The sequence below is a fragment of the Mizuhopecten yessoensis genome, unplaced genomic scaffold, assembly GCF_002113885.1.
Source record: "Mizuhopecten yessoensis strain PY_sf001 unplaced genomic scaffold, ASM211388v2 scaffold11069, whole genome shotgun sequence".
NCBI classification, from domain to species: Eukaryota; Metazoa; Mollusca; class Bivalvia; order Pectinida; family Pectinidae; genus Mizuhopecten; species Mizuhopecten yessoensis.
Window position 1 is genome coordinate 1,986,228 of NW_018408864.1, and position 14,418 is coordinate 2,000,645.

Below are 14,418 nucleotides of genomic sequence, written 5' to 3' on the forward strand. Positions count from 1 at the left end.
CAAATGTTTTATGAGTACAAACCTCCAGCGTCTTCGTCGTTAAATAGAAGCCCTTACATATAGATTTTCATTTACAGAACGATTTACATGTAATTTGTAGGGGGTTTAGGTTTTTTTATTCTAAGAAATGTTTCTTGCATACGAATGTTTTGTTACTGATTTTATGTTACTGTATTGGTCCTCGGAGATTTCGTATGAAATGCTAAGTAGAATTCTGGTAATGATTTTAAAACTGGGTGGTGCCAACTTGAATCCTCGCGGTACAGTAAACGTTAAACAGCACTCGACCTGTACGTAAAGCTCTATCAATAATGCATACACTGTTTCGTTTGTTTGGTTGTATTGCAGAGTAATTTTCAAATCGGACAAACGGAAAGCTCTTAATCTCTATTTTTACGATCTCGTGAAATTTAAGAATACAATTAACCTTCTAATTTAAAGGCATGCGGAATTTTGTCAACATCCACTGAAATAGGGGTTACTTGCCATCGATAGAATGCATTCATTTACATGATCTTACGTCTATCCCTGATATGTTATTTAGACGTTTCACGTTGATGCAAGGATGCATGCCATTTAAATGCCACTGTCTGCTGGTAACTCTTCACATATTAAACACAAGATTGCACTGGTCTGTACGTCGTCCACATTAAAGGATGTGCAGCTATAAACGACTATGGTGTATCTGGTCACTTGTTAGCTGGCGATGTAGACATTATTTATAATGCAAAGCTACGAGGCGTTTTCATGAAATATCCTAAGTATCGAGATATCTGTAATATCGTATTGAAATAGGAAAAGCGAAATACTGGTGGCTTCTGTAGAAGACTACGCCAGACTATGATGGTGAATGGGATAGATTTACAGAGCGGAATAGGTATAGCAGGTCTACTATTCAAACGACAATTAGCAGCTTGAAATTCAAAGTAAAAATCAAACACAAATCTGCATTTCTTGGCCACGATATCTAAACCATACCCGATATTCCAGGATCTGCATGGCCAGTATCTGGTTGTGTTCGCAAAAGGCTCCATGTTATAAATATAACATCATTCTTATCCACAAACACTCTTGTATTTCCTGTTCACAAAAGAACTAGACCTGCTTACACATATTCCTTTTCTTTTTGAAAGGACGAAATATTACCAAACTTCTGTATTAGAATCTTCCCAAAAACTGGTAAATGATAAGCATACAGACCCGAATCCTTGTTTGTATGTGAATCTTTAATTTTACAGTGATCCGTATCAACAATGTCGTATCGCTTAGCTGGCTAAACAAGAAGAGTTGTTGGAATTTTAATTTTAAGGACTTAAAGTGTATATGGTCAATCTTGAGCCTCATTTACTCAAAATCAAAGCTTCTATTAGAACATATCAAAGTTTTACATTTTACACAAAAAAATGTACATACTAAACGTGTCGCAACGTTTCAAGACCGACTAGTCTCTTTGTCAGGCTATGACTGAGTGAGCGTTTTGTATTATTTACCTGTACAACGATGTGACGAAATTGTATATTGTTCATGTCACTCGACCCGAGACTATAGGCGAAATGTCTCGGGCGAGTGACATGAAAATCATACACGTTTAATACGTGCATTGTTTGTGTAAAAAGTAAAATTTTGATATCACATATTTCCAAACTGATGAATCTTATTGAAGATATTTTTCTATTAGATCACTTGACTTATCTACTGCATACATAACAAGTTCTACGTAATGCTAGCCAACTACTTCATCAAATTCTTAACTTTAGATGGTATTGAACTAGACATTAGTTGGAACTGAATTAGACATTCTTAATAATATATGTTGCTAATATTACCGATTTCTACATCTTCATTCTATTATTCTTTCCCTGATATTTATGTGTTTCCTATCGTCTACACACATTCGTCCGTCGGAACATGCATCACCTTAATATGATAAATATAATAAATTAGTAGCCTTATTTCAAACTGATCTTTACTAAGTCTACATTGTGGCACTAAACTGAGTGTTGGTATACAAAAGCAACTAAATCGTATATATTTATCATATAAAACTGTTTCTTTATATACGAACAATGTACAATTAAAACGTATCGAGAGGTTCCAAGACCTACTGTCCCGTTTGTCAAGCTATGTATGGAATATAAGTATATGTCTACCAATGTCCGATAACATGTTTGCTTCTGTGTCTATCTACGCATTATAACTTATGATATGTGTGACCACACTGTGTTTATAGGAAATAAGACTACATGTATAATAAATCAACTGAACGATCTATTTTTATTCTATCGAAACACTACCGTTCATATAGGGGTATACTAACAGTGCCAGGCGAGAACCTGGATGTACAATAGACAAATTATAATCTCTAAACCGCCGATTCTTGGTCCGGTTATATCTGTTACATTTCAATTGCAGTAAAATACTTCCTCCTTAATTAGATAGATGATTTGATGTAACATGGTAACCTTTACCTACCAATTTGGTTTTTAAGCGACCGAGACATTAATTTTTGTCCGGTTGATCAACGCCTGATTAGGTAACCGACAATATAAATCATATATCTGATATATTTTTCAAAGAAATTGACTTTCAAAATTTATATTGAATATAAAAAAAAAGATCAGTTAAAGTCGATAAAACCACTTTTTTGTAAATATTCTAAATATTTTACAGAAATCAATTTTGACAATGGGATCGATGACTACTCTACTAACCAGGCTATGAACAACAAAGTTTTGAACTACAACCCTCCACACAGTGGCCAATAATACCCTTATCACTGTATGTCAGATGATCTATCGATATATTTTAATGGCAAAACATAGCTAAAGACTGAACTTGTATGGTTCTTACATTTATGTCGTTAGTAAGTCATTAACGAAAACAGTTCGAAATCCATCAGGTTTACCATTGAAATATACAATTCATGTTTGAATGGTCGTTTTTAATGCCATTTACAAAGGCTCCTGAATTTGATGAACATTGTTTTGAAATTGTGATGACTTTAAGCAAATAATCTATAATAATGTCTCCTTGATGATTTGCCTTTCTTCAGGTTCCTTGATATGTCCAGACTATTGGCAGTCGTATTGCGAGATGCCAGACTCATGTAAGTATTTTGAGTGACGCCACTCATGTCCATCTTTATCTATTTAAGTGTCAAATGTTGTACATTTTATCCCGTTTGGTGCCTTCACTTTAACCAGCTTTTGTTCATATCACGATGTGTATATGAATTACTTGTTTTGGTGTCACCAATCAAAGACCCTGAGGTGTTAAGACATTATAAGTTTTGTGTTTCATGAAAACTAGTAAAACTAGTAGACACTAGAATCAGCGACATAAAAAGTCAAGAGTGTCCAATACGATGGAAAGGGAAATTATTCACACGATGTATAGGATTTAAAACACATTGATAGCGAACCCCTCTAGGCTGACACTTTAAGGAGAAGTGTCTTCTTAGTAAGAACGTATCGGATGTGGTGGCCAAGGTCACAGCCATTCCCACGCTCGTCCTTACTAAGATTTCAACAGAGCACCGTCCTTCGGGAGAAATCGTTTTCAAAATGTACGCGTCAATTGTAATTCCAATATTTCTCGCAGAAGACCGCAAGTTTCGATTTCTTCAAACGGACCCTTCTTGTTATTGTTTAAATAAGATATTTGTATTTGTCCAATCTGGTACCACTCCAGTTCATACATACAATGTAGTTATATCCTCCTGGGCATTTTGTTTTTATTTAATCAAAAGCGTCGAGAAGGGGATAATGGAATGTATTAATGCTGGTAAATTTTAAGGGTAAAAAGGATCATATTACAATTAAAGAAGAGCATTCAAAATAAGCCTACCTTACATTTTCTCTGTATTTTTCAGCCACTGTCCGCCCGCTCTATTCTGAGATCCTGGTTGGAGTCGTGCTTTTACTGAGTCTCCGTCAAATAGTATGACGTCATTAATGACGACAGAAGTGTGAAATAGTGGGGATAATATAGCTCTTTTGCCAACAATTCAGATGTCATGATATGATGAACAATGTATCTAGGTGTCATTGGTCTGTTTTATTGGCGGAAAAATAACACGCTTTGATATCTACATGTACCATCTACGATTTAGTACATGTGCAAGAAATCTGATTTGACCACATACTTATGGCTGTAGGTGTTCATTGAGGTTCATCGATCGACTGAGAGAAACACTTTAATTTCTAATGACCATGGAGCTTAATGTAGAAATGCTCGTTCTGACCGTAGCATACATTATCGAATGTTTTAGTGTATTTCATAACGTGAGAGATTATTTTTTTTAAAATTTTAGTCGATCAGTTTATTAATTGCAGTGGCTGAATTATGTCTAGTCAAAATTCCTGTTAGTCTAAGCCGCTAACATGTTCGAATATTAAGACGAGCTTTCTTTTTTAACTGAATATCCCAAGAGTGTACATTATACTGTAGATATATTAAATTGCTACCACATGCCCTCAACCACTAGGTAGCGGGTTCGAGACCTACGTGGGGCAGTCGGGTTTTTTCTTTCTCCGGGATCTCTTTTTTCAACCATCAAAACCTGGCACGTCCTTAAATGACCAAAGTCACTTTGAGTGATGTGGCCCAATCACCAGTGAACATTGCTGTTATATAACACTTTGTGTGATGAGACCCAATCACCAGTGAACACTGTTGTTATATAACACTTTATCTGATGTGGCCCAATCACCAGTAAACATTGTTGTTATATAACACTTTGTGTGATGTGGCCCTATCAACAATGAACATTGTTGTTATATAACACTTTATCTGATGTGGCCCAGTCCCCAGTGAACATTGTTGTTATATAACAGTTTGTGTGATGAGACCCAATCACCAAGTAACATGGTTGTTATATAACACTTTGTGTGATGAGACCCAATCACCAGTGAACACTGTTGTTATATAACACTTTATCTGATGTGGCCCAATCACCAGTAAACATTGTTGTTATATAACACTTTGTGTGATGTGGCCCTATCACCAGTAAGCATTGTTGTTATATAACACTTTGTGTGATGTGGCCCTATCAACAGTGAACATTGTTGTTATATAACACTTTATCTGATATGGCCCAGTCCCCAGTGAACATTGTTATTATATAACACTTGTGTGATGAGACCCAATCACCAAGTAACATTGTTGTTATATAACGCTTTGTGTGATGTGGCGCTATCAACAGTGAACATTGTTGTTATATAACACTTTGTGTGATGTGGCCCTATCAACAGTGAACATTGTTGTTATATAACACTTTATCTGATGTGGCCCAGTCCCCAGTGAACATTGTTGTTATATAACACTTTAAGTGATGTGGCCCAATCACCAGTGAACATTGTCAAATGTCATGATATGATGAAACATGTATCTAGGTGTCATTGGTCTGTTTCATTAGCGGAAAAATAACACGCTGTGACATCTTACACCTACGGTTTAGTACATGTGCAAGAAATCTGATTTAACCACACAATTGTAGTTATAGGTGTTTATTGAGGTTCTATTTCTAATGACCATGATGCTAACTGTATAAATGCTCGGTCTGTGGGTTTTTTCTCCGTGAACTCTTTTTCAACCATCAGATCCTGGCACGTCCTTAAATGACCATAACTGTTAATAGGACGTAAAACACAATCAACCCAAACCACTTCGCTATGAACAGCAGGTGTTGTATACAAAACAGCACTATATAATACAGTTCCTATATGAGTAGACTAATGGACGAGCTGCAGTAAAACTTTAGTCCACTCTGTTACGGACAGTAGTATAAATTAATCAAAGCATAAGCCAGTTCCTCTTCTCTAAGGACAGTGTATGTATTAATGTTACAGAAACCGTAAATAAGCTGACCGCAGTAACAAATATATAACATGCGGATTTGTTTCCTTCCGCACCGTAATAGTATATCGAGTTTCACATCACTTAGATTAATGCTGTTCATTGATTATCTTATGTGTTCAAACAAGTTACTACAGGAGCGTTTTACATGGATTTTGTGTTAAACTGAAATTGGAAATTGTCTATCAAATACGTTAGATTATGCAATGTCTTATGGCGTTGCTGTGAACGTTAGTGGAACATCTATACTTGTTATTTTTTCTGCACAACATCACCTTAAGAGCATTTCACTATTTTGTCCATTTTTCCTTACATTAACTTCACATTTTCCACTTGCAAACGTTATTGTTACATTTACGTGCTGAATCAACTGAATCCTCGGTACTCCATAGGTTACGCTCACTTTCGCTGTTTACGTCATTGAAGGAAAATTAAAGGCAAGCTGCTAGCTATTTAATCGGGTCAAGTAAAATAAAACCTGACCATTCGTAAGCTGATACCTGTCCTTTGCAGATTACAGAGAAGCGACATTCAACTGCAAAGCCAGTCAATTTTACTGTTACGCGACCGCGATATTCTTTTGATGTACATCAAAGGATCAAACTATTTATTGTCTCATCCACAAGGTGGCGCACACTGCGCCTATGATTTTGTCATGACATATTCCAGGGATGCAGGGGCGAACTCGAGTGTAACCCCTGGAGTATCAAAGATGAATCAATCCATACCACTGTATATTTAAAATGAACTTTATCGCGTTCATAGGCATATTCAGTTTGTCTATCGTCATGTTGCATAAACATGTATATGTATTTATCTCATTTATTTAAAGTACTCTAGTCTACAGTATACTATACAAATAGCAGGTTTTTATCATTTTAGACGTATCAGTATGCAAGTGAAATGACATGCAGATACTGGTGAATGGGAGATAACTCTAGTGAAAAATGTTTAGAGAATTGTAAGATGTAAGTAAATATTTATGAATATTGTGTTTAAAAAGTCATCAAAAGATCATGTTTTTCTTATATTATGCTACTATGGGTGTTAAGAAGGTAAAATCCTCATGAATGAAATACATGTAGATGTAGAACTGGATGCCAATGTGTGATGGACGTTTTGATTCCGGAATTATTATTCAAAAACATGTGATCATGTAAAATTACATTATGTTAACTGGTGTTATGAATTTTGTATTGTTCTTATGTATTTATAATCAAAATCATCCCGTTTTGTGTTACAGCTTTACACAGATTATAATTAAACTCCTATTCATATGGGCTGACATATTTGACACTTTAATTGAAATAATAGCACCCTCTAATGCTGTCACGGGTGTGAGCAGTGCCCGATATAATTCAGCAACGACAACTCTGTTGTCTTTATTTTACCTGTTTAATTTGTTTTTAATTTTTGTCTCAATTTTTGTTCATGAATCAATGAATTACAATTTGTAGGTTTCTAATTATTATAAAAAACACCATGTCACTTCATTGTCTACCGTGTTACTACTGAAAGTGGGGATGATAATACTTTCGAATAATGACATCATCATTCAGGATATGGGTAAACTTTCGCCGAATTAGAATGGAGTATACCGCCTCAGAAAGAGTTGCCGCAAAACTAACGTAGCTTATTCCCTTCTAATATGTACTTAAACAATAACGTCATCGATGTGATGTTCACACAAACGCTTGTTTTGCATTTCACATTAAAACAAAATCAGTCACGCTATCAAAGTAGTGTAACGTCAGGATACCACAATTGTTACGCTACCCCTATTGGTGCACGGTCGGAAAATGGTTCGAATAGTTCTTTAAAATTAAAATTGAGTATTTTCTTCTGTTTGTATAACAAAAGAGATTTTTATCAGCATTTCCACTAAAAAAATGTTTTCAGTGACATTTTAAGAATAAACGATAACTTCAAAGGAAACATGTCCCAGAACCAAAACGTAACTACGTCCGTCGATTAAATTATGGAGGTTTTCAAGGGGTAATTATAAGCCCGTTTAAATGTTGATTTCTGGTCCTTATGACCAGATGCTATGTAAAAGTGTATATATATACAAATATAGTTAAATATGATATTCATAAAAGCAGTATATTTGTTGCAATCGGCACATGAGCTAATAGAAAAAGATACACGTTTCATAGCCTGTGATATGGTGTAACAATTAGGGTACTAATTATTGCGAATCATGGACGAATTTTAAAAAAAATACATTATTTAAAATCGAAACTTTTCCAGAAAACAACCACCATTGAAAGTCTTTTTCAATAATCAAGAAACATTTCAGATAAAAGAAGGTTTTTTTTAAATACACTGACAAAATCTAAAGTATACTAATTATGGTAGGCGTTACATGTGTTGCTGGTTCAATGAAATGACCATGCGACATTAACATTTGATTGCCATGTATAAATATCCATATTTCTGTGAAATTGATTGGCTAATTATATAGTTGTACCCAATGAGAGAGCTAGCATTGCCATAATAACCTGTATAACCACCTTTTGTCGGCTGTATATATTACGTTTGTGATAATGCCGCATCAATAACAAAAGTAAATGCAAAGAGGCATTTGTAAAAGCTTTATACAACACACATGTCTGAAATAGGAAAAAGTCTGAATCTACAATTTCTTTACTTCATTTTGTCAACAATTATGTTATGAACGTTATTTTGTAGTATTTTTTACCAACTTATAAATTATGTAGGTGGTATAAATAGTACTACGACATCCCAATGTAATGTTGTTAAGCTAATGATAACGTCATACCTTAAAAAGGACATACCTATATGCGTTATTTTGGTTCGTCATTTTCTTTCTGGTGTACAATTCTTTTACAATACTTTACATGTGGTGTGATATTAATATTGTCAGAAATGCTTTATTAGAAATGATACAACGGGATCGCGAATAACAGTCGTCTAGACGCGAAAACTTGTATAAAAAATAACATGAAATTGTGATTGTACTGTCTGTTAGAAGTAAAATCTTAACAATACAATTGCTTTTAGCATATGTGATATATTACTTCATCAACTTCATTTATTATGTGAACAGATACACACATATTGTAGAATCTCTAAAAGATGAGAAACCCAACAGTCCTGAAGAATGCAGTTATTTGGAACCTAAATTACTACATCTCGCTTTAGAAATAAAGTAAACACAAAAACGTCGTTATACTGCCACCACTTGTCCACATTTTGGTATCAAAATTGGTGATATGTACCAAGGGAGGCTTTGTTTAGAAAATAGAAAATATGTGTACATTCTGGTAATGATTTCGAGGTTTTATTGAAAAATGATTTCTTTCTTTGTATGTGTGCGTGTGTCTGTGTGTTTATCATCAACATTTGATAATATTTATAAATATACATATCATATATATGAATGTGTGTGTTGATACATCAGTATGTAACTAACGAATGCAATTTATGACGTCACAAGAGTGTAACCCTCCCGTCCTGTGTGTGTTAGAATTGTCATAGAGTGTATGCTTATTAATCATTTATTTATTATTTATGAAATCAGTTTCACCTTTGGGATGTCGACATAAAGCTTATGTTTATTAGTTATTTATTTATAAAATTAGTATCATCAATTGAATGTTGACATATAGCTGATTAAAACACGATTAGAAATGTTAGATTAGTTGACGAGTGTGTTAATTCGCATATGATAGTGTTTGGAATATAAGCTTGTGTAGGCTCTACCAAACTGATTATGTTTTACAATCAACTATCGTTTAGATATTCATTAACGATACATACATAATATGAGATTTCTATCATTTCTCTTCTTTTTTTGTCAATTTGTATGGAAAACTAGCTTAGCGCTGAGGAGGCGAGATAGATAATAAAACTCATGGTAAACTATTTGATGTGGTATACTTTGATTCGTTTTCTTATCTATTCTTCTAATTTATGTATTCTGACAAAAAAGTCCCAAAACTGCCCATTCATTAGTGAACATTGTTGTTATATAACACTTAGATGTGATGTGGCCCAATCACCTATGAACATTGGTTGTTATATGACACTTTATGTCGTGTGGCCCAATCACCAGTGAACATTGTTGTTATATAACACTTTGTGTGATGTGGCCCAATCACCAGTGAACATTGTTGTAATATAACACTTTGTGTGATATGGCCCAATCACCAAGTAACCTTGTTGTTATATAACACTTTGTGGGATGTGTCCCAATCACCAGTGAACATTGTTGTGATATAACACTTTGTGTGATATGGCCCAATCACCAAGTAACATTGTTGTTATATAACACTTTGTGTGATGTGGTCCAATCACCAGTGAACATTGTTGTTGTATAACACTTTGTGTGATGAGGCCCTATCACCAAGTAACATTGTTGTTGTATAACACTTTGTGTGATGAGGCCCTATCACCAAGTAACATTGTTGTTGTATAACACTTTGTGTGATGAGGCCCTATCACCAACTAACATTGTTGTTGTATAACACTTTGTGTGATGAGGCCCTATCACCAACTAACATTGTTGTTGTATAACACTTTGTGTGATGAGGCCAAAGCACCAGTGAACATTGTTGTCATGTAAGATTTGTCTTTATTCGACCCCTTCGCTATTGAACAGTGAACAGCTTCGTTATACTGCGTTCTTATTCTATGTGTATGTGGCCCCTTCATCAATGAACACAGTCGTTATGTAAAATTCTGTTTATTTGGTCACCAGAGAACATCGCCGAAAGAATTTGGTATTTTTAAAGGGGGTATGGGTCTTTTTAATAACGTAAGGGAAATCACTTTAGTGTCCACTATGACGGGGAGCCCCCTCTCAAAGGTAGTTTCAGCGTAAAACAAAACCTGACAGCATCCATGGCCTGTTTAAACAAAATTGTATGTGTGTATGCTAAACAATTTGTCGGTCGAAGGTTTGTATCGGAAAGAGTAATGTAATCTGTTTGTTTTGTAAGATAACTTACATGATATGCCAACAATGTTCCATTTAAAAAATGTATTTCATTCGACATCTTAGTTTTCAGGTTGCCTTCTAAACATTGATTGACATTCGTGTGTCTACCTTATATTCTTATGGTGTGTATTTCAGATAATCAATTGTAAATATTATATGTTTTAAATTGTCAATCTCAACATATTAGTTGTGAGGAATGAGTTTCTTAGAAAACGGTAAAATTTAATAGACATGAAATTGATACACTAATGCAACTTGAATATTTTTAACAATCCTCTCATAAATATGATTTTTGCAATTTCAGGAAAATATTTCATAAATTGTTTAATCAGACCAGAATTTGTTAACTTTAAATTAAACTAGTTCATAAAATGTTGTTTGACTGGTGCATGACCAAGAGAACATGATTGCCCTGCACGTTGTACAGAAATGTGGATATTGATGAAAGAATTAAAATCATTCATAAATACAGTTGAGCATTTATTGTTTATCACATGTGTGTATACCTTGCCACAGAACCCTTGTTGTTTAAATTGCTCGAGTTTCACCCCCTGACTTTAGGCTTCATGTTTGTCACCAAACTCTAGTATTACATGACATTAAGTGATATTTCTGATGTACAATAAAATCAATATCAGTCTAACAAGAGCAGAAATAATCACCAATCAGCTGTAGGTTTTTTGTTTGTGTTACGTTACAATATTAATGAATGGTAAATTACAATTACGGTACATTGTATATGAAAAGTTGCGTTAAAAAATCGATTTGTGATTGATGAGTCTACATTTGTCACTTACTATCACTAGTCATTCCCTGAGCTGGCAACATACAGTACGAATAAAATGTACAACACAAAGATCTTATAACTGTCAATACAAAACAAAAGTCCTTATGTCGGCCTCTTAAAGAAAATGCTACATGCACGTCTCCTTGTAAGTATAAAGCAGCGTATTCAATCTTGAAATAATGTTTTCTCATAAGTTTAAACAATATTACATTGTATATTGACCGAGTCAAAAAAGGCATAAACGCAATATTCTGACATTATATGATAATATGTTAATCATCAGATCATTATCTTTCGACAATCTCATTATATGACATCATATCTATCTTAACATCTTCTTTGTTAGATTCCAAAACATCAAAAGAGTTCATAGAAACAACCTCTGATCGCTGATTCAACTTAAAGCTCAACAACTAGCCATTATTTAACCTCCTCACTCCTTGACTGTTCGACCTCACTATCATACTTCATACCAAACTGAAGGAACGCATTCATTGATTTATTCTGAGCGGTTTCCTTTCCAGGAAAGGCAAAAAGCAATACAAATATATGGTTCTGGATTTTTCTCTCTTATTTAGTAACATTTACTGAGAACTGTTTCCCAAGATGTTCGTACATTAGTCTTTTGGGAATTGAACAAACAAAATAACAAAAACAAAAACAAAAACAACACAAAACAAAAGTTAAACGGTTTTAAAAAATGAAGAGAAGACTTGCTAGGAAAACGTTTAAAACTCTTCATTTAAAACTTTGAAAACATATTTTCCGGTTAACACTGTTGATTTGATTACCCAAAATCCACAATAATCAAAGATACACTAAGGAGTTTTTGTACACACATATACACCAGTCATACACTAGGTTTTATCAGCATTAAAGGTTTCATTTGTAACAGATACCGATTTACCACTTATTAATTTTCCTAATGTATCATCAGCATTCAAATTTATATATGCAAATTACGTTAGGTGGCATTAAGTGTTATGTCATTGACATACATGATACACATCAGAAGACCAGGCTTCCCTGAGGTATACTAACTGTAAGCTGTGTCTCGCTCAAACTTGGTTTTAATTTTACAACCAAAAATCTGAAAAGGCACAAACAAAACTGAAGAGAAACTGGCAGCACATTAATCAGTTTACTTGTCAAACCGAAACAAGTCCAGATTTATTTTGAAAGCAGTACACTGTAACTTTAAGCCCTGAATTGCCTTCATTTGTCATGTATTGATAAAAGCCTGTCCAGTTTGCATTCACATTGCCTATGAATATCATCTGAAAGTAATATGATCATAGGTTTCACTGTACCCGGACCAGATCAATGCTTAAATGTATATTGGTGATCTTATCCAAACAAGGTAAAAACTTAAAACAGAAAGTGTATTTAAAAAAAAAAAATGTATATCTTTTTACTCCGGATACGACCAGTCACTGTGATGCCTAATATTTTCCTTTTACCAGGGCGACACAATCCTGCTCAAGTCAAATAACCAATTACAGGCAAAGTTTCTGAACTATATATTTACGTTGGCCAGTGCTATGCACAACACGGATTTTTATTCAATGAGTAAAACTAAAGAAAATAATATCCGCTGAAGTAATGACATTAAATGTTACTTTTTGTTATCAGAATTAACGAGAGAAATGGGAAGTTCCATCTTTTTAAAGCTTCTTTAGAATTTTAGTATAAAAGAATGTATTTCTCATTTGCAAGAAAGGGACATAGCGTAGAATTATTTGAATGTTTTCCAATGAATAAATTATAAGTCAAAATAACTTCAGAAAGTACGGACTTTTAGTTATACATATAGATGTACATGCAGTGGAGGGTAAATGTTTTTTCACGTTAGTATCAATTTGAGTAATTTGTTATGATTGATTAAATAATTTACCATAGAACAACTATATTTTAGCCTTCAAATCGAAACAGTACCACAGGAAATGTTAATTTCAGGCAAAGTTTTCAGTTGAACTATCACATATACAGTACAGTTTATAGCCATTACGAACAATCCGCGAACCTTGAGGAATTAAGGTGACGCGTTTCCTCGATGACAAATCACCGCGTATTTTGATGATAGACCAATTACGCCGGTGTATCATGAGCATTCAATCGCGAAGGATTTTGATGATCATTTGTGCCCCCGCGATCCCTCGTGGTCCCTCGTGGTCCTCCGCGGTCGTTACCCAAAAGACCATCAGGCGTCGGCAGTACCACGGAATTCGATTCGATTATCTAAGTCCGTGGCAGTACATGTCGCTAAGGGCGATACGAGAAAAATACCGCGGCCATATTTACCATGAAAATGGATTTGGAGTGGCGATACTCCTCTGTATTTGTCAGGAGAATGGTCGGGTTATATAAGTTATCAATGAAAATAAAAATACAAAAGTAAAATGTCAACACTTGAACGGGATTGTTAATGTATCCATGGTTTGAAGATGTCCTCGACAAAACACCAGATGTCGCCTGTACATCGGTCCTATACCGTAGAGGAACAAACCGCTACATATGAGAGAATAAGGACAATACATTGCACATAAAAAAACCGAATTGCTATTGTTTTGTCACCATACTAGCAGTTTGTTTAAAAACTAATAACATAGACGTAACGTCAGATGTTGACGCACATACGAAAAGTCGCGGATTTCGCTACATCAGCGCTATATAAAATCTGAATAAGGATCAAATATATATGTTATTATATACCATCTTATTCAGATTTTTTTTATCTACCTGAATATTTCATTAGAATATATAAATGTTTCGAGCGCAACGTAATAATCACCGATATAACGTCAAAATTCGC

The 14,418-nt window shown here is 34.4% G+C and overlaps 1 protein-coding gene across 4 annotated transcripts in view; it reads left to right on the top strand.

The window, feature by feature from the left end:
* The window catches only part of LOC110465278, a 205,840-nt gene extending 199,371 nt beyond the window's left edge, over positions 1-6,469 (top strand). For 3 of the 4 annotated variants that reach the window (XM_021520986.1, XM_021520989.1, XM_021520988.1), the window contains 2 exons: positions 3,053-3,106; positions 3,872-6,469. In XM_021520986.1, the coding sequence (XP_021376661.1) occupies positions 3,053-3,106; positions 3,872-3,945 (128 nt within the window). In that variant the 3' untranslated portion in view covers positions 3,946-6,469. Of the gene's footprint in view, positions 1-2,670; positions 2,747-3,052; positions 3,107-3,871 lie in introns of those variants that run through there. The other variant, XM_021520987.1, reaches the window with a different exon arrangement.
* Positions 6,470-14,418: the final 7,949 nt, after the last annotated feature.